Source organism: Pelophylax lessonae, assembly GCF_965119305.1.
Source record: "Pelophylax lessonae genome assembly, chromosome: 7".
NCBI lineage: Eukaryota > Metazoa > Chordata > Amphibia > Anura > Ranidae > Pelophylax > Pelophylax lessonae.
Window position 1 is genome coordinate 6,954,789 of NC_138774.1, and position 21,943 is coordinate 6,976,731.

General features: G+C 38.7%; 2 protein-coding genes across 5 annotated transcripts in view; one reads left to right on the plus strand and one right to left on the minus strand.

Moving 5' to 3' along the window:
- Positions 1-21,943, plus strand: part of DACH2 (dachshund family transcription factor 2) — a 680,850-nt gene that overhangs the window by 653,979 nt on the left and 4,928 nt on the right. The window lies entirely within an intron of this gene.
- Positions 55-558, minus strand: LOC309559747 (uncharacterized protein; the record flags this gene model as incomplete). The annotated part of the gene is made up of 2 exons (XM_082263186.1): positions 55-174; positions 496-558. Coding segments are annotated over 2 exons (183 nt in total), but the record flags the coding sequence as incomplete, so codon positions are not given.

Sequence of the window (21,943 nt, forward strand, 5' to 3'; positions counted from 1 at the left end):
GTGTTGTTTTTAGTGGTGGTGGTGTTGGTGTTGTTGGTGGTGTTGGTGGTGGTGTTAGTGGTGGTGTTGTTGGTGGTGGTGGTGGTGTTGTTGGTGGTGGTGGTGGTGTTGTTGGTGGTGGTGGTGGTGTTGTTGGTGGTGGTGTTGTTGGTGGTGGTGTTGGTGGTGGTGGTGGTGGTGGTGTTGGTGGTGGTGTTGGTGGTGGTGTTGGTGGTGGTGTTGGTGTTAGTGGTGGTGTTGGTAGTGGTGGTGTTGTTTTTAGTGGTGGTGGTGGTGGTGTTGTTGGTGGTGGTGTTGGTGGTGGTGGTGTTGTTGGTGGTGGTGTTGGTGGTGGTGGTGTTAGTGGTGGTGGTGTTAGTGGTGGTGGTGTTAGTGGTGGTGATGTTAGTGGTGGTGGTGTTGGTAGTGGTGGTGTTGTTTTTAGTGGTGGTGGTGTTGGTGGTGGTGGTGTTGGTGGTGGTGGTGTTGGTAGTGGTGGTGTTGTTTTTAGTGGTGGTGTTGGTGGTGTTGTTGGTAGTGGTGGTGTTGGTGGTGGTGTTGTTGGTGGTGTTGTTCGTGGTGTTGGTGGTGTTGGTGGTGGTGGTGTTCGTGGTGGTGGTGTTGGTGGTGTTGTTGGTGGTGGTGGTGTTGGTGGTGGTGGTGGTGGTGTTGGTGGTGGTGTTCGTGGTGGTGGTGTTGGAGGTGGTGTTGGTGGTGGTGTTGTTGTTGGGGGATGAGAGAGAGGGGGGGGGGTGAGAGAGAGAGAGAGAGAGAGAGGGGGGGGTGAGAGAGAGGGGGGATGAGCACTGGCTCAACCACTGGGTAAATCATCAGCTTTCTGAAGGTGGCTCCAGGTAGAACCCAGAAGGGTTGGCAGACTTATTCCAGAGAAAAGAGCCAGCACTGGATGGAGGAGGACCTGAGTGTGACAACAGTTTAATTCCTCTAAAAATTATGAATTCCTTAAAATGTGTCTGTGTGCCGCCCTCCACCACATCATGTGACCTGACCGTTCAGTTTATGCAGGAACAGAGCAAGGAAAGCTATGGGAGGTTTTTTTTTTCTCTTGCATTACCAACTTTTGTGAAATAAAAAAATAAAATAAAATGATAAAAAATAATACAATTAAAATACCAAAAAATAAAAACTACTGACACCAGTGGGTGAGCTTCCAGGATCGCAAAGGTCACACTTGCAACCGGGCCCTGGCATTCCACCACCGTGGGGAGTCCCCAAGATGGCAGGAAGGGGACCCACTGCAGAACTTGTGAAAGGGTCCCGCTGCGGGGCCATAATAAAGGGCCACGCAACGAGAGTAAAGGGCCCCAGGATCAGTGGGAGGAGCCCCAGGCTTGAAGGGAAGGGCCCCGGGCCAGGGGTCCGGGGGGCCCTTCATGGTTTCTTGCAGCGGGGCCCTGAAGTTACGCCTCTGGCTAAAATTAAGATTTCTGCACATGTACCCGCTAGTGACGCCGTCCATATCGCTGCTCCATACTTCTATACAAAGCTTTAGCTTCCCCTCCCCCCACATCACAAAAACGTCAGAGAAAAGGTGAGAGAGGAGACCGCCGTCCGCCGTCCGCCATGTTTGAGGGACGCTTCTAAATGGAAAAATCTTAAATAATAAATTTGTTTCCATTTTTTTTTTTTTTTTTACATCTTTACTTCATAAATAATCCAGAAATGTCAGAGCTGAGGAAGCCGAACCGAAATCCGTTTACCGGAGCGCTAAATAAAAGATGATTAACATTATCCTTATTTAAAGTGGAAGAAAGTTTCAGCTTTTCACAGAAGAATGTTGTCGTCTAAAAAAACTTTTCAGCTGAAAAACAACTTTTTTTTTATTTTTTCATTGCGAATAGTGTATGGGAGGGTTATAACCCCTGTCGGTTTTTGTCATCTACATTATATTGTCAAAAGTATTGGGACGCCTGCACATGAACTTTAATGACCTCCCAGTCTTAGTCCGTAGGGTTCAATATTGAGTTGGCCCACCCTTTGCAGCTATAACAGCTTCAACTCTTCTGGGAAGGCCGTCCACAAGGTTTAGGAGTGTCTATGGGAATGTTTGACCATTCTTCCAGAAGCGCATTTGTGAGGTCAGGCACTGATATTGGATGAGAAGGCCTGGCTCACAGTCTCCGCTCTAATTCATCACAAAGGTGTTCTATTGGGTTGAGGTCAGGACTCTGTGCAGGCCAGTCAAGTTCCTCCACCCCAAACTCACTCATCCATACTTTATTGCCAAACGTTTTGGGCCACCCCTCCAAATCATTTGGTGGAGAGGGGATTGAGGTGTGGGGGTGTTTTTCAGGGTTGGGCTTGGCTCCTTAGTTCCAGTGAAGGGAACTCTTAAGGCATCGGCATACCAAGACATTTTGGACAATTTCATGCTCCCAACTTTGTGGGAGGAGTTTGGGGATGGCCCCTCCCTGTTCCAACATAAATGCGCACCAGTGCACAAAGCAAGGTCCATAAAGACATGGATGAGCGAGTTTGGGGTGGAAGAACTAGACTGACCTGCACAGAGTCCTGACCTCAACCCGATAGAACACCTTTGGGATGAATTGGAGTGCAGACTGCGAGCCACGCCTTCTTGTCCAACATCAGTGCCTGACCTCACAAATGTGCTTCTGGAAGAATGGTCAAACATTCCCATAGACACTCCTAAACCTTGTGGACAGCCATCCCAGAAGAGTTGAAGCTGTTATAGCTGCAAAGAGTGGGCCAACTCAATATTGAATCCCATGGACTAAGACTGGGATGCCATTAAAGTTCATGTGTGTGTAAAGGGAGGCGTCCCAATACATTTGGTAATATAGTGTATATAGAGAGGCGTCCCAATACTTTTGGTAATATAGTGTATATAGAGAGGCGTCCCAATACTTTTGGTAACATAGTGTATATAGAGAGGCGTCCCAATACTTTTGGTAATATAGTGTATATAGAGAGGCGTCCCAATACTTTTGGTAATATAATGTATATAGAGAGGCGTCCCAATACTTTTGGTAATATAGTGTATATAGAGAGGCGTCCCAATACTTTTGGTAATATAGTGTATATAGAGAGGCGTCCCAATACTTTTGGTAATATAATGTATATAGAGAGGCGTCCCAATACTTTTGGTAATATAGTGTATATGAATGGTTATCATTGGAAAACATGGGGAATGACTTGTCATGCAACTCTGATGTCCAATGTTGCTTGCTTCAACTCTTCTGGGAAGGCTGTCCACAAGGTTTAGGAGTGTCTATGGGAATGTTTCACCATTCTTGAATGACAGCCTTCCCAGAAGAGTTGAAGCCGTTATAGCTGCTAAATTTGAGGGGTTGAGTTATTGTTTTAGAAGGGGGGATTTCGGGAGGGAGAGGATTTGAGCTGGGAGGAGAGATTTGTACTGGAAGAGGGGGAATCTTTAGGACTCCCGTCGTAGGAGCTGAGATTTTAGGTGCCAATAACTGAAGAAAAAATGAAACTTGTTTTATTTGATTTGTTAATTAATTTTGAAACAAGATATTAAAATCACTCTTGCAGACTCTAACAGGTTTTCTTCTATGATTGCCCTGTATTTGGCTCCGTCCATCTTCCCATCAACTCTGACCAGCTTCCCTGTCCCTGCTGAAGAAATGCATCCCCACACCATGAAGCTTCCACCACCATGTTTCACAGTGGGGATGGTGTGTTCAGGGTGATGTGCAGTGTTAGTTTTCCCCCACACATAGCGTTTTGCTTTTAGGCCAAAAAGTTGAATTTTGGTCTCCTCTGACCAGAGCTCCTTCTTCCACATGTTTGCTGTGTCCCCCACATGGCTTCTCCCAAACTGCAATCAGGACTTCTTATGGCTTTCTTCCACCAATGGCTTTCTTCTTCTTACTCTTCCATAAGGGGCAGATTTGTGGAGTGACGACTAATAGTTGTCCTGTGGACAGATTCTCCCACCTGAGCTGTGGATCTCTGCAGCTCCTCCAGAGTTCCCATGGGCCTCTTGGCTGCTTCTCTGATGAATGCTCTCCTTGCCCGGCCGGTCAGTTTAGGTGGACGGCCATGTCTTGGTAGGGGCCCAGCCGGTCAGTTTAGGTGGACGGCCATGTCTTGGTAGGGGCCCGGCCGGTCAGTTTAGGTGGACGGCCATGTCTTGGTAGGGGCCCGGCCGGTCAGTTTAGATGGACGGCCATGTCTTGGTAGGGTTGCAGTTGTGCCATACTCTTTCCATTTTCCCATGATGGATTGAACAGCGCTCCGTGAGATTTTCAAAGCTTGGGAGATTTTTTTATAACCTAACCCTGCTTTACACTTCTCCACAACTTTATCCCTGACCTGTCTGGTGTGTTCCTTGGCCTTCATGATGCTGTTTGTTCACTAAGGTTCTCTAACAAACCTCTGAGGGCTTCACAGAACAGCTGTATTTATACTGAGATTAAATGACACACAGGTGGACTCTATTTACTAATTAGGTGACTTCTGAAGGCAATTGGTTCCTCTAGATTTTAGCTGGGGGTATCAGAGTAAAGGGGGGTGAATACAAATGCCCCCCCACACTTTTCACAGATTTATTTGTATCATTTATCATTTTCCTTCCACTTCACAATTATGGCCACTTTGTGTCGGTCTATCACATAAAATCCCAATAAAATACATTTATGTTTTTGGTTTTAACATGAGAAAATGTGGAAAATTTCAAGGGGTGTGAATACTTTTTCAAGGCACTGTGTGTGTGTGTGTATATATATATATATAGTGTGTGTATTGAATGGATGACAGCAGCTGTTTGAATTTATTCCTGTGATCTCATGTATGACATCTTGGATTTTCCCCATATGCGCAATTTCACTCCCTGTAATAGGGGGTCAGATAAGTCTGGTGAGTGCGTAGTGCGTCTGCATGCTGGTGGAGAGGAACCTTTCCTATATTCACCGAGGACGTCATTCATGTGAAGGATTTCTACACGGACTTCACAATTTTTATGTAGTTTTATATAATGAAGATGTATTTATTCACTATGGTGATCTGTATTTTATGATAGAAGAGTTCCTTTCCAATTTTCTTTTTTGTATTTGTTTTGCGGAGATTCGTTTTTGTTTTTTTGTTTTTGTTTATGGCCCTCTTGGGGTGTTTTCATCTTAACCACTTAGACCGGAAGATTTTGCTGCTTAATGACCAGGCCCTATTTTACGATTTCAGCACTGCGTTATTTTGGGCGTTGATTTGGCGCGGTCGTGCGACGCTGTACCTAAACTAAATTGATGTCCTTTTTTTTTCCCCCACAAACAGAGATTTCTTTTGGTGGTATTTGATCACCTGTGCGGTTTTTATTTTTTGCGCTATAAACAAAAAAAAAAAGAGCGACAATTTTGAAAAAAATATTTTTCACATTCTGCTAAATACCCCAAAAAATATATAGAAAAATCTAAATTTTTTAACATTTTAGGCCAATTTGATTTCTGCTACATATTTTTGTTAAAAAAAGAATGCAAAAATCGTATTTTGATTGGTTTGGGCAAAAGTTATCGCGTTTACTAACTACGGGAAAGATTTATGTCATTTTTATTTATATATAGAAACATAGAAACATAGAATGTGTCGGCAGATAAGAACCATTTGGCCCATCTAGTCTGCCCAATATATCTGAATCCTATGAATAGTCCCTGGCCCTATCTTGTATGAAGGATAGTCTTATGCCTATCCCATGCATGCTTAAACTCCTTCACTGTATTTGCAGCTACCACTTCTGCAGGAAGGTTATTCCATGCATCCACTACTCTCTCAGTAAAGTAATACTTCCTCATATTACTTTTAAACCTTTGCCCCTCTAATTTAAAACTGTGTCCTCTTGTGGTAGTTTTTCTTCTTTTAAATATGCTCTCCTCCTTTACCGAGTTGATTCCCTTTATGTATTTAAAAGTTTCTATCATATCCCCTCTGTCTCTTCTTTCTTCCAAGCTATACATGTTGAGGTCCTTTAACCTTTCCTGGTAAGTTTTTTCCTGCAATCCATGTACTAGTTTAGTAGCTCTTCTCTGAACTCTCTCTAGAGTATCTATATCCTTCTGGAGATATGGCCTCCAGTACTGCGCACAATACTCCAAGTGAGGTCTCACCAGTGTTCTGTACAGCGGCATAAGCACTTCTCTCTTTCTACTGCTTATACCTCTCCCTATACATCCAAGCATTCTGCTGGCATTTCGTGCTGCTCTATTACATTGTCTTCCCACCTTTAAGTCTTCTGAAATAATTACTCCTAAATCCCTTTCCTCAGATACTGAGGTCAGGACTGTGTCAAATATTCTATATTCTGCCCTTGGGTTTTTACTCCCCAGGTGCATTATCTTGCACTTATCCACATTAAATTTCAGTTGCCAGAGTTCTGACCATTCTTCTAGTTTTCCTAAATCCTTTTCCATTTGGCGTTTCCCTCCAGGAACATCAACCCTGTTACATATCTTTGTGTCATCAGCAAAAAGACAAACCTTACCATCGAGGCCTTTTGCAATATCACTTATGAAGATATTAAACAAAATTGGTCCCAGTACAGATCCCTGAGGTACCCCACTGGTAACATGACCTTGTTCTGAATGTTCTCCATTGACTACAACCCTCTGTTGTCTGTCACTCAGCCACTGCCTAATCCACTCAACAATATGGGAGTCCATGCTCAATGACTGCAGTTTATTGATAAGTCTTCTATGTGGGACAGTGTCAAAAGCCTTACTAAAATCTAGATATGCAATGTCTACTGCACCTCCACCGTCTATTATTTTAGTCACCCAGTCAAAAAAATCTATAAGATTTGTTTGACATGATCTCCCTGAAGTAAACCCATGTTGTTTTTCATCTTGCAATCCATGGGATTTAAGATGTTCCACAATCCTATCCTTTAATAGGGTTTCCATTAATTTGCCTACTATTGATGTCAGACTCACTGGTCTATAGTTGCTCGATTCCTCCCTACTACCTTTCTTGTGAATGGGCACGACATTTGCCAATTTCCAGTCTTCCGGGACGACTCCTGTTACTAATGATTGGTTAAATAGATCTGTTAATGGTTTTGCCAGCTCACCACTAAGCTCTTTTAATAATCTTGGGTGTATCCCATCAGGACCCTGTGACTTATTTGTCTTCACTTTAGACAGCAATCTTAGAATGTCTTCCTCTGTAAAGACACATGCATCAAATGATTCATTAGTCATCCTTTCAAGTGGAGGTCCTTCTCCTTCTTTTTCTTCTGTAAAAACTGAACAGAAGTATTCATTAAGGCAGTCAGCTAGCCCTTTATTTTCTTCTACATACCTTCCGTCCTTTGTTTTTAATTTAGTTATTCCTTGTTTTAATTTCCTTTTTTCATTTATATATCTGAAGAATGTCTTATCCCCCTTTTTCATAGACTGAGCTAGTTTTTCTTCTGCCTGCGCTTTAGAAGTTCTTATAACTTGCTTGGCCTCTTTCTGCCTAATCTTGTAGATTTCCTTATCTTCATTGCTCTGGGTTTTTTTATAATTACAAAATGCTAGCTTTTTATTTTTAATGATTTGGGCCACTTCTGCTGAGTACCACAGTGGTCTCTTCCTTTTTTTGCTTTTACTGACAAGTCTAATGCAATTTTCTGTTGCCTTCAATAATGCACCTTTTAAGTAGTCCCATTTCTCCTGGACTCCATGTAATCCGTTCCAGTCTGATAAGGACTCATTTATGACTAATTTCATTTTTGAAAAGTCTGTTTTTCTAAAATCTAAAACTTTTGTTTTTGTGTGGTGTGACTCTTTCACAGTTCTTATATTAAACCACACTGACTGGTGATCACTAGATCCCAAGGTTTCGCCTACAATGACATCATATACCGAATCCCCATTTGTGAATACCAGATCCAAAATGGCCTCCCTCCGGGTTGGCTCCTCAACCACTTGTTGCAGAGACAACCCCAGTAGGGAATTTAGAATATCTGTACTCCTGGTAGAACTTGCTATTTTGGTTTTCCAGTTTATATCTGGAAGATTGAAATCTCCCATAATGATAACTTCTCCTTTCATTGTCATTTTAGCTATTTCTTCAACTAGTAGATCATCTAGTTCTTTAACTTGACCAGGTGGCCTATATATCACACCTACACGAGTTACTGCATGATTAGCAAACTGCAACGTAACCCAAACTGACTCTATGTTGGCCTCACCAACTTGTATTAGGTTAGATTTAATGCTATCTTTCACATACAGGGCCACTCCTCCTCCTTTCTTGCCTACTCTGTCTCTTCTGTATAAAGAGTACCCTGGTATGGTTATGTCCCAGTCATTTCTTTCATTAAACCATGTCTCCGTAACAGCCACTAAATCTACATTCTCAGATTCCATTATTGACCCAAGTTCATTGATTTTTTTACCTAAACTGCGAGCATTTGTAGACAGGACTCTGAGCTTATCATTTCTTAACCTCTGTGCTTCTGACCTGTTCTGGCATTGTTTCTGGGGGCAATTGGACTCTTGTATTTTCACTCTTTTGCCCCCCCTTCCTAGTTTAAATACTCTTTCGCAAATTCTTGGAGTTGTTCACTAAGTACATTTGTTCCTTTGAGAGAAAGGTGCAAACCATCTTTTTTGTACAGTTCCTTTCTATTCCAAGTAGAGCTATCATGAGAAACAAAGCCAAATCCTTGCTCTTGACACCATTTACTAAGCCATATGTTGAACTCCTTTATGCGCCTCTGCCTATCATTCTGAACATTATGCACAGGCAGAACTTCAGAAAATGAAATGGTGGATGCAAAATGCTGTATGTCATTTCCAAGTGTGATAAAAGATTTTTTCACCTCTGACATTTCATTGCAAGCCAGGTCATTTGTCCCTAGATGGACAAGAACATCCATGTCCCCTTCCTGCTTTGCTTGCTTAACAATATTAATAATACGTCTTCTATCTCGCCTAGCAGTAGCACCAGGGAGACATCTCACAGAACCATTTTCTTTAAGCTCCACACTTCTTATGATTGAATCACCCAGCAACAGCTGCTTCCTTTGAGACTTCACTTTATCTTTTTTGTCCTTGGCTGCAGTCTTGCATACATTAGACATAGGAGTCGATGGTTTCTCACCCTCTGTGCTTGAGTCCATATCCATGTTGTCCTTACATTCTGAGAGTGCTGCAAATGAATTTTGGAGAACCACCGACTGTGGGACTTGTCTTCTATCCACCACTCTAAGTCTTCCAGAACCTACAGTAACCCATCTGCCATTTCTGGGGGTCCTCTGTGGCAGTGGCATTGCAGCAGTCCCAGCTGGAGTTTGTTTAACAGATAATTTAAATATCTCTGATTTCAAAAATGCAATTTCCTGCTGCAGTAAGGAGAATTGCCTACAGATCTGACAGCATCCGAATCTCCAAAGAGTGGAACATGAAATAAATGCACAACAATTCCTGCACTGAACCAAGTCTGCCATTTTAAAGAGGAGAAAAAAAAAATGTAAATTTAAGTCAAACAAATCTTACCTTTTTTTTTTTTTTTTTAGTTTTCCACCTTCCAGCCTACCTCCTGACTATCTCCTGCAATATCTCTTCAATGTACTTAAAATGGTGTACTTGAATGGTGTACGCTTATTGGGATTTTTTTTTTTACCAAAAAAAAGAAAATCAAACTGGCCTAAAAATGTTAAAAAATTTAGATTTTTATATATTTTTTGGGGTATTTAGCAGAATTTGTACTAGTAATGGCGGTGATCAGCGATTTTTTTTTTTTTTTACTAGTAATGGCGTAGTAGTTAGTAAACGCAATAACTTTTGCGCAAACCAATCAAAATACGCTTATTGGGATTTTTTTTTACCAAAAAAAAAAGAAAAGCAAACTGGCCTAAAATGTTAAAAAATTTAGATTTTTATATATTTTTTGGGGTATTTAGCAGAATTTGAAAAATATTTTTTTCAAAATTGTCGCTCTTTTTTTTGTTTACAGCGCAAAAAATAAAAACCGCACAGGTGATTGGTTTGCGCAAAAGTTATTGCGTTTACTAACTATGGGAAAGATTTATGTCATTTTTATTGTTTTTTTTTTTTTTTACTAGTAATGGCGGCGATCTGCGATTTTTTTTTTTTTTTACTAGTAATGGCGTAGTAGTTAGTAAACGCAATAACTTTTGCGCAAACCAATCAAAATACGCTTATTGGTATTTTTATTTTTACCAAAAAAAAAGAAAAGCAAACTGGCCTAAAATGTTAAAAAATTTAGATTTTTATATATTTTTTGGGGTATTTAGCAGAATTTGAAAAATATTTTTTTCAAAATTGTCGCTCTTTTTTTTGTTCACAGCGCAAAAAATAAAAACCGCACAGGTGATTGGTTTGCGCAAAAGTTATTGCGTTTACTAACTACGGGAAAGATTTATGTCATTTTTATTGTTTTTTTTTTTTTTTTTTTTTACTAGTAATGGCGGCGATCTGCGATTTTTTTTTTTTTTTTACTAGTAATGGCGTAGTAGTTAGTAAACGCAATAACTTTTGCGCAAACCAATCAAAATACGCTTATTGGGATTTTTTTTTTTACCAAAAAAAAGAAAATCAAACTGGCCTAAAATGTTAAAAAATTTAGATTTTTATATATTTTTTGGGGTATTTAGCAGAATTTGAAAAATATTTTTTCAAAATTGTCGCTCTTTTTTTTGTTTACAGCGCGAAAAATAAAAACCGCACAGGTGATTGGTTTGCGCAAAAGTTATTGCGTTTACTAACTATGGGAAAGGTTTATGTCATTTTTATTGTTTTTTTTTTTTTTTTTACTAGTAATGGCGGTGAACTGCGTTTTTTTTTTTTTGCGGGACTGCGACATTGCGGTGGACAGATCGGACCCCTAACTGACATTTTTGACACTTTTGGGGGGGGGGGGGGGGGAGCAGTGACATTACTACAGTAATCAGTGCTAAAAATATGCACTGTCACTGTACTAATGCCATTGACAGGGAAGGGCTTAATACTATTGGTGATCAAGGGGTTAAATGTGAGCCTAGGGGAGTGATTCTAACTGTGGGGGGGGGTTGGGCTTGTGAAATGATCATAGAGACATGCGATCCTATACAGGTATAGCAGGATCGCATGGTCTCTGTGATCATTACAGGGAGATGGACGGGTGGCTGTGTCTACATCAGCCGTCTGTCCGTCAGCGGGGAACGATCGCCGGTGTCAGGTGCCTGACACCCGCACTGCCTTCCCCGCTGACGAGCGGGGGCAGGAGCATGCCACCGGCGGCGCGGGCTTTTCCCCCTGGCTCCTCCAAAGAGAGATGACGCCTATTTACGTGATTTTGCCTGTAGCTGCCACACTACTGACGTAAATTGGCGGTGCAGCGACAGCAAGTGGTTAACCTCTTCTCCCTGGATAGAGGTCATATGACCTCCTTGGATTGAAGACGTTATACCTCCTGCCGCCACCGGTGGCACCCTCTTCACTGCACAGATAGAGAGGAACTGATGTTGCTCCTCCCTCTCAGTGACATCAGAAACCGGAAGCGCTGAGGATGTTGTCACTTCCGGTTTGATGGTTAGAAGCCGTTACCGGCATGAAGAAGTATCTGATCCAACCCATCCCGGTTTGATCAGTTGCTTTGGAGGCCAGAGGAGACATCTGGGGTCTAATAAACCTCAGATCTCTCCATAAAGTCCCGTTCACACTTGTGCGACTTGTCCTGCGACTTGGGACTGCAAAGTTGCATGACAAGTCAAACCCCATGACCTCTTTGGATTGAAGACGTTATACCTCCTGCCGCCACCGGTGGCATCCTCTTCACTGCACAGATAGAGAGGAACTGATGTTGCTCCTCCCTCTCAGTGACATCAGAAACCGGAAGCGCTGAGGATGTTGTCACTTCCAGTTTGATGGTTAGAAGCCGTTACCGGCATGAAGAAGTATCTGATCCAACCCATCCCGGTTCAATCAGATGCTTTGGAGGCCAGAGGAGACATCTGGGGTCTAATAAACCTCAGATCTCTCCATAAGGTCCTGTTCACACTTGTGCGACTTGTCCTGCGACTTGGGGGCTACAAAGTCACATGACAAGTCATACCCCATGATTTCCAATGAGTACCGGTCATATCTGTGCATTTTTCAAGTTGAAGCAACTTCAAAGTAGTCCCTGCACTACTATGGTCCGACTTTGATGCCACTTGAGGTCCATAGACCAAAGTCGCACAACTTTCAGGTCGCACAAGCCTTAAGAAGCTTCATGGCTTATTGGCATTACAAGCAGTTCCGGGACAAGTGAACAAGTATCATTAGCAGTACATGAACAAGTATCTGATCAAACCCATCCTGGTTTGATCAGATGCCTTGGAGGACAGAGGAGACATCTGGGGTCTACTAAACCTCAGATCTCTCCATTATGTCCTGTTCACCCTTGTGCGACTTGGGACTGCAAAGTTGCCTGACAAGTCATACCCCATGACCTCCTTGGATTTAAGAGGTTATACCTCCTGCCGCCACCGGTGGCACCCTCTTCACTGCACAGACAGAGAGGAACTGATGTTGCTCCTCCCTCTCTGTGACATCAGAAACTGGAAGCACTGAGGATGTTGTCACTTCCGGTTTGATGGTTAGAAGCCGTTACCGGCATGAACAAGTATCTGATCCAACCCATCCAGGTTCAATCAGATGCCTTGGAGGCCAGAGGAGACATCTGGGGTCTAATAAATCTCAGCTCTCTCCATTCATTGGGAATGTCATATAGCAGAATGTGAAAAATATTATAATTATTATTTTTTTTTTCAGAATTTTCGCTCTTTTTTTGTTTAAATCGCAAAAAATAAAAACCGCAGAGTTGATCAAATATCACCAAAAGAAAGCTCTATTTGTGGCAAAAAAAGGACACCAATTTTATTTGGTTACAGCGTCGCACGACCGCGCAATTGTCACAATAACTTTTGCACAAACCAATTAATATCCTCTTATTGGGATTTTTTTTTTTTTACCAAAAATATGTAGCAGAATACAAATTGGCCTAAAATTATGAAAAATTATGATTTACTTTTTTTTTTTAATCGGAAATATTGTATAGCGGAATGTAAAAAATATTCAGAATTGTCGCTCTTTTTTTTTTTTTTTGTTTATAGCGTAAAAAATAAAAATTGCACAGGTGATCAAATACCACCAAAGGAAAGCTCTATATTTGGTTAAAAAAAAAAAGGACATACATTTTATTTGGGTACAGCGTCGAAGAGCGCACAATTTGTCGCAATAACTTTTGCGCAAACCAATCAATATGCTCTTGGGATTTTTTTTTACCAAAAATATGTAGCAGGATACAAATTGGCCTAAAAGGATAAAAAAATTGTCGCTCTTTTTTTGTTTATAGCGCAAAAAATAAAAATCGCAGAGGTGATCAAATACCCCCAAAAGAAAATTCTATTTGTGGGAAAAAAAGGCATCAATTTTATTTGGGTACAGCGTCGCACAACTGCGCAATTGTTGCGATAACTTTTGCGCAAACCAATCGATATCCTCTTATTGGGATTTTTTTTTTTTTACCAAAAATATGTAGCAGGATACAAATTGGCCTAAAATTAAAATGATGAAAAAAATTAGATTTTTAATTTTTTTTTGGGGGGGGGGGGGGGGAAATGTAATATAACAGAAAGTAAAAAAATATATATATTTTTTTTCAGAATTGTCCCTCTTTTTTTGTTTATAGCGCAAAGAATAAAAACCGCAGCGGTGATCAAATACCACCAAAAGAAATCTCTATTTGTGGGAAAAAAGGACATCAATTTTATTTGGGTACAGCGTCGCACGACCGCGTAATTGTTGCGATAACTTTTGCGCAAACCAATCGATATCCTCTTATTGGGATTTTTTTTTTTTTTTTTACCAAAAATATGTAGCAGAATACAAATTGGCCTAAAATGATGAAAACATTTTGGTTTTTATTTTTGTTTTTTGTTTTTTAGGGAATGTTATAAAGCAGAAAGCAAAAAATGTTTTTTTTTTTTTTTTCAGAATTGTCGCACTTTTTTGTTTATAGCGCATGAAATAAAAATCGCACAGGAGATCAAATACCACCAAAAGAAAGCTCTGTTTCTGGGGGAAAAAAAGGACATGAATTTTATTTGGGTACAGTGTCGCACGACCGCGCAATTGTTTGCGATAAATATACTGCTATTTGGATTTTTGTTAATCAAAAATATGTAGCAGATTAAAAATTGGCCTAAAATGATGAAAAAAAATGTGATTTTTAATTTTTTATTTTTTTTTTTTGGGGGAATGTAATATAACAGAAAGTAAAAAATATATATATATTTGTTGTTGCTCTTTTTTTGTTTATAGCGCAAAAAATAAAAATTGCACAGGTGATCAAATACCACCAAAAGAAAGCTCTGTTTGTGGGGAAAAAAAGGACCTCAATTTTATTTGGTTACAGTGTCGCACGACCGCGCAATTGTTGCGATAACTTTTGCGCAAACCAATCAATATACACTTATCGGGATTTTTTTTTTTTTTTACCAAAAATATGTGGCAGAATACAAATTGGCCTAAAATGATGAAAAAAATTAGATTTTAATTTTTTTTGGGAATGTTGTATAGCAGAAAGTAAAAAAAATATATATATATATATATTTTCAGAATTGTCGCTCTTTTTTTGCTTATAGCGCAAAGAATAAAAACCGCAGCGGTGATCAAATGCCACCAAAAGAAAACTCTGTTTGTGGGAAAAAAGGACATCAATTTTATTTGGGTACAGCGTCGCATTACCGCGCAATTGTTGCGATAACTTTTGCGCAAACCAATCGATATCCTCTTATTGGGATTTTTTTTTTTTTTACCAAAAATATGTAGCAGAATACAAATTGGCCTAAAATGATGAAAACATTTGGTTTTTATTTTTGTTTTTTTGTTTTTTAGGGAATGTTATATAGCAGAAAGCAAAAATATACTGTTATTTGGATTTTTGTTAACCAAAAATATGTAGCAGATTAAAAATTGGCCTAAAATGATGAAAAAAATGTGATTTTTAATTTTTTTTTTTTTTGGGGAATGTGATATAACAGAAAGTAAAAAATATATATGTATTTTTTTTTTCAGAATTGTCACTCTTTCTTTGTTTATAGCGCAAAAAAAAAAATTGCACAGGTGATCAAATACCACCAAAAGAAAGCTCTGTTTGTGGGGAAAAAAGTACATTTTATTTGGGTACAGTGTTGCACGACCGCACAGTTGTCTCAATAAATATACTCTTCTTTGGATTTTTTAACCAAAAATATGTAGCAGAATACAAATTGGCCTAAAACAATGAAATAATTGGATTTTAAATATTTTTTTTGGGAATGTAATCTAAAAAAGTAAAAAAATATATATATATTTTTCAGAATTGTCGCTCTTTTTTTGTTTATAGCGCAAAAAATAAAAAGCGCAGAGGTGATCAAATATCACCAAAAGAAATCTCTATTTGTGGGAAAAAAAGGACATCAATTTTATTTGGATAAAGTGTCGCACGACCGCGCAATTGTCGTGATAACTTTTGCGCAAACCAATCAATATACACTTATTGGGATTTTTTTTTTTTTTAACCAAAAATATGTAGCAGAATACAAATTGGCCTAAAATGATGAAAAAAATTGATTTTAATTTATTTTTTTTTTTTGTGAATGTAATATAACAGAAAGTAAAAAAATGTATATATTTTTTTCAGAATAGTCACTCTTTCTTTGTTTATAGCGCAACAAAAAAAAAAAATCGCACAGGGGATCAATTACCACCAAAAGAAATCTCTATTTGTGGGAAAGAAAGAACATCAATTTTATTTGGATACAGTGTCGCACGATCACGCAGTTGACGCGATAAATATACTCTTATTTGGATTTTTTTTTTAACCAAAAATATGTAGCCGAATACAAATTGGCCTAAAAGGATGAAAATTAGATATTTAATTTTTTTGTTTTGAAAATGTCATATAATAGAAAGTAAAAAATATATATATTTATTTTTTTTTTTTCAGAATTGTCGCTCTTTTTTTGTTTATAGCGCAAAAAAAAAAAAAAAAAAAATCGCACAGGTGATCAAATACCACCAAAAGAAAGCTCTGTTTGTGGGAATAAAAGGGAAATCAATTTTATTTGGATACAGTGTTGCACGGTTGCGCAATTGATGCGATAAACATACTCTTATTTTGATTTTTTTTAACCAAAAATATGTAGCCGAATACAAATTGGCCTAAAAGCATGAAAACATTTGATATTTAAATTTTTTGTTTTGGGAATGTCATGTAATAGAAAGTAAAAAAATATATATATATTTTTCAGAATTGTCGCTCTTTTTTTGTTTATAGCGCAAAAAAAAAAAAAAAAAATTGCACAGGTGATCAAATACCACCAAAAGAACGCTCTGTGTGGGGGAAAAAAAAGGGATATTTTATTTGGGTACAGCATCGCACGACTGTCAGTTAAAGTAACGCAGTGCTGTATCACAAAAAATGGCCTGGTCATTAAGGCTTCGTTTCCACTAGTGCGACTTTGGACACACAAAGTCGCATGTCAAGTCACAGCCCATTGATTTCAATGGCACCCGTTCCCATCTATGCGACTCAAAGTTGCAGCGACTTTGACAAGGTGCCTGCACTACTTTGATGCGACTTAGAGTCGGAGTGTGCCAAGTCAGATCAAAAAAGTTGCATCAAAGTTGCACTGTAAATTGCACAAATTTGGCGTCGCACTAGTGGAATCGTAGCCTAAGGGAGCAAATCCTTCCGGTCTAAAACTGGTTGAAAAAAAAAAATATATATATTTTGTAACGGTAATAAAAGAATAAAGTCTTCTATTTGCAGGCCAGCTTGGAGCGGGACCCCGGACACCTCGCTGGGAACGGGGGCGGAGTCCATTTCATTTGTGCGTTCTCCAAGTCACATGACCCGATATTTTTGACTTTAGATAAATATTTTTGTTGTCTATTTTATTCCTCTTTCCTCTCGGCGGAGGTTCTCAGGCTCCCAACATTCCTCCCCCGCGGGGGGGGGGCAGGGGGGGTGACATCGTTGCGACTTTCTTCTTTTCTTTTCCCTTCTGAATGAAAAGTATCTGCTGATCTGCGTTCGCAGCGGCTCAACTTTTTATTCAGTTGTTAATTAGCTGCTTCCTGCCCCTAATGAAGTGAGTGCGCCGGCTGCGGATTAACATTCAGCCGCCGCGACGTCTTGTTTACGCTTCCAGATGTTTTCTCTTTATCTGCGAGTTCCCGCTGACAGCTCCGGCGAAATGATAAATCACTCGTATTATGGCTGAAACGCATTTCGAAATTGAAATGTGCCAGCGCTTGAAACGGCTCCAAGGATGGAGCGTCACTTAGCGGGTCAATAATCGGATCGTTGCTGCAGCAGCGGCGGCGGCGTTCGCATATTAGAAACCGAAGGGGCGGAATTGATGTCCATATTACATACGTTGTTACATGAGATGATGAGCGGTTGTACCGCGTATGACTGGGGTTAACCGCGCCCGCAAGACGGGGGAAATGGCAGCCGCTCAATCAGTTTGTAACTAGCTAGGGAGATGAGTGGGGGTGGGGCGGGGGGCGCTCATTACAGGAAAAAACTTCGCTCAGCAATAGGAACCTAAATAAAAGCAGAGGTTTTAGTTGCGCACGTTTGCGAATGTGGAGGACGCGCCACCACGCCATGAAAAACGTGATTTTGGTGCCATTAATGGTCACATAAGATGATGGGGGGGAGGTCAAAAGGCGGGGGGGGGGGCACTCATTACTAATAAAAAATCCGATCAGCAATAGGAACCTAAATAAAAGCAGAGGTTTCCGTTGTGCACGTTTGCGAATGTGGAGGAAGCGCCACCATGCCATGAAAAACGCGATTTTGGTGCCATTAATTGTTACATGGGATGAGTGCTTGTACTGCGTATGACTAGGGGGTTAACCGCGCCCGCAAGATGGGGAAATGGCAGCCGCTCAATCAGTCTGTAACTAGCTAGGGAGATGGGGGGGGGGGCAAGAAGGGAGGGGGCGGGGGTGCTTATTACTGAAAAAAACTTCACTCAGCAATAGGAACCTAAAAAAAAAGTAGAGGTCTCCGTTGCGCACGTTTGCGAATGTGGAAGAAGCGCCACCACACCGTGACAAACGCGATTTTGGTGCCATTAATTGTTACATAGGATGATGGTGGGGGGGTTAAAAGGCGGGGGGGGCACTCATTACTAAAAAAAAAAATCCGCAGAGCAATGGGAACCTAAATAAAAGTAGAGGTCTCCGTTGCGCACGTTTACGAATGTGGAGGTAGCGCCACCACACTGGGAAAAACGCGATTTTGGTGCCATTAATTGTTACATAAGATGATGGGGGGGGGGGGGGACTCATTACTAATAAAAAATTTGTACGTTTGCAAATGTGGAGGTGGCGCCACCACGCCATGAAAAACGCGATTTTGGTGCCATTAATTGTTACATAGGATGATGGTGGGGGGGTTAAAAGGCGGGGGGGGCACTCATTACTAAAAAAAAAAATCCGCAGAGCAATGGGAACCTAAATAAAAGTAGAGGTCTCCATTGCGTACGTTTGCGAATGTGGAGGTTGCGCCACCACTCCATGAAAAACGCGATTTTGGTGCCATTAATTGTTACATAGGATGATGGGGGGGGGGTCAAAAGGCGGGGGGGCACTCATTACTAAAAAAAAAATCCGCTAAGCAATGGGAACCTAAATAAAAGCCGAGGTCTCTGTTGCCCACGTTTGCGAATGTGGAAGTAGAGCCACCACGCCATGAAAAACGCGATTTTGGTGCCATTAATTGGTACATAAGATGATGGGAGGGGGAGATCAAAAGGCGGGGGAAATGGCAGCTGCTCAACCAGTTTTTAACTAGCTAGGGAGAGGGGGGGAGGGAGGGGGCGGGGGCACTTATTACTGAAAAAAACTTCACTCAGCAATAGGAACCTAAAAAAAAGCAGAGGTCTCCGTTGCGCACGTTTGCGAATGTGGAGGTGGCGCCACCACGCCATGAAAAAAGCGATTTTGGTGCCATTAATTGGTACATAAGATGATGGGGGGGGGGGGGAGATCAAAAGGCGGGGGGGGGGGCAGGAGCACTCATTACTGAAAAAAACTCCGCTCAGCAATGGGAACCTAAAGAAAAGCAGAAAAGAAGAGCAGAATGTGCACATTTGCGAATCTGGCGGTAGTGCCACCACGCCATGAAAAATGCGCGTTTGGCGCCAATAATTGTTAATGGCACGCAGATGCGCATTTTCATGCATGGTAAAACGCATGACAAACGTGCTGCGCTCAACACCCAAAACGGTTCAGGAGCTTCAAAGGAATGGGCTTGCTCTGCAGCGTGAAAATGCGCAACAGCAAAAAAAAAACACATTCACGTTACGCTAGGTGTGACCCCCCCCCAGCATTGGGGCCGGTTGACATGAATGCAATGCAATCTTTTTATGCTCGTTTTACGTGCATTTTTAGCCCCGCTACCAATGATCTCCCATAGAATGCGTGTTTTGATGATCGCATGCAGGATGTAGTAATAGAGTGCAATGGTGGCACTGCAAAAAAAAAAAAGTGCATAAAATTGCAACACGTAAAAACCGCACTGCACACAGGGGCTGACTGGCAAATTTCAGCCCGGGAGGCAAGTATAAACCAGAGGCCCATGGTGCAGCGACTCGGCCTCCCTCTTCCCGTCCCCCATTCCAGGCTGAATATAATAGAAAATAATAGAATAGGAAAAAACAATAGAAAGGAATAGAACAGAAAAAAAGAATAAATAGAAAGAGAACAATTTCCCAAAATTTGAATAGAATAGAATAAAATGGGATATACCATCTTCTGAAATTCAAATAGAATACATTTGAATAGAGTAGAATAGAAAATAAAATAGCATAAAAGAGGAAAGAATATAATAGAATAAAACAATAGAATAGAAGGAATATGACAATATAACCATCTTCTGAAATTTGAATAGAATACATATGAATATAATACAATAATAGGAAAAAACAATAGAAAAAATAGACTAGAAAGAATAGAACAGAAAAAAGAATAAGAATAAGAAAAGGACAATTTCCCAAAATTCTAATAGAATAGAAAAAAAAAACAATAGAATAGAATAAAATAGGATATATCATATTCAGAAATTGGAATAGAATAAGTTTGGATAGAGTAGAATAGAAAATAAAATAAGAAATAAAAGAATAGAAAAAAAAAAAACAGTAGAATAAAAAGAATATAACCATCCTCTGAAATTTGAATAAAATATAATAGAATAGAAAAAAAACAATAGAAAAGAATAGACTAGAAAGAATAGAACAGAAAAACAATAGAATAGAACCATTTCCCAAAATTCAAATAGAATAGAAAAAAAAAACAATAGAATAGAATGAAATAGAAAGGATATACTATCTTCTGAAATTCGAATAAAATAAATTTTAATAGCGGTGAATAGAAAATAAAATAGAATAGAAAAAACAATAGAATAAAAAGAATATAACCATCTTCTGAAATTTGAATAGAATACATATGAATATAATACAATAGAAAAAAATATATAGAAAAAATAGACTAGAAAGAATAGAACAGAAAAAAGAATAAGAAAATAACAATTTCCCAAAATTCGAATAGAATAGAAAAAAAAAACAATAGAATAGAATAAAATAGGATATAACATATTCTGAAATTGGAATAGAATAGGTTTGAATAGAATAGAATAGAAAATAATAAAATAGGAAAGAATAGAAAAAAACAATAGAATAAAAAGAATATAACCATTTTCTGAAATTTGAATAAAATATAATAGAATAGAAAAAAACAATAGAAAAGAATAGACTAGAAAGAATAGAACAGAAAAACAATAGAATAGAACCATTTCCCAAAATTCAAATAGAATAGAAAAAAACAATAGAATAGAATAAAATAGAAAGGATATAATATCTTCTGAAATTCAAATAGAATAAATTTTAATAGCGGTGAATAGAAAATAAAACAATAGAATAGAAAAAAACAATAGAATAGAAAGAATATAACAATATAACCATCTTCTGAAATTTGAATAGAATACATATGAATATAATACAATAGAAAAAAAAATAGAAAGAATAGAACAGAAAAAAATAATAAGAATAAGAAAATAACAATTTCCCCAAATTTTAATAGAATAGAAAAAAGACAATAGAATAAAATAGGATATAACATATTCTGAAATTGGAATAGAATACGTTTGAATAGAGTAGAATAGAAAATAATAAAATAGGAAATAATAGAATAGAAAAAAACAATAGAATAAAAAGAATATAACCATCTTCTGAAATTTGAATAAAATATAATAGAATAGAAAAAATCAATAGAAAAGAATAGACTAGAAAGAATAGAACAGAAAAACAATAGAATAGAACCATTTCCCAAAATTCAAATTGAATAGAAAAAAAAAACAATAGAATAGAATAAAATCGAAAGAACATAATATCTTCTGAAATTCAAATAGAATAAATTTTAATAGCGGTGAATAGAAAATAAAAAAATAGAATAGAAAAAACAATAGCATAAAAAGAATATAACAATATAACCATCTTCTGAAATTTGAATAGAATACATATGAATATAATACAATAGAAAAAAAAATAGAAAGAATAGAACAGAAAAAAATAATAAGAATAAGAAAATAACAATTTCCCCAAATTTTAATAGAATAGAAAAAAGACAATAGAATAAAATAGGATATAACATATTCTGAAATTGGAATAGAATAAGTTTGAATAGAGTAGAATAGAAAATAATAAAATAGGAAATGATAGAATAGAAAAAAACAATAGAATAGAACCATTTCCCAAAATTCAAATTGAATAGAAAAAAAAAAATAGAATAGAATAAAATCGAAAGAACATAATATCTTCTGAAATTCAAATAGAATACATTTTACTAGCGGTGAATAGAAAATAAAAAAATAGAATAGAAAAAACAATAGCATAAAAAGAATATAACAATATAACCATCTTCTGAAATTTTAATAGAATATAATA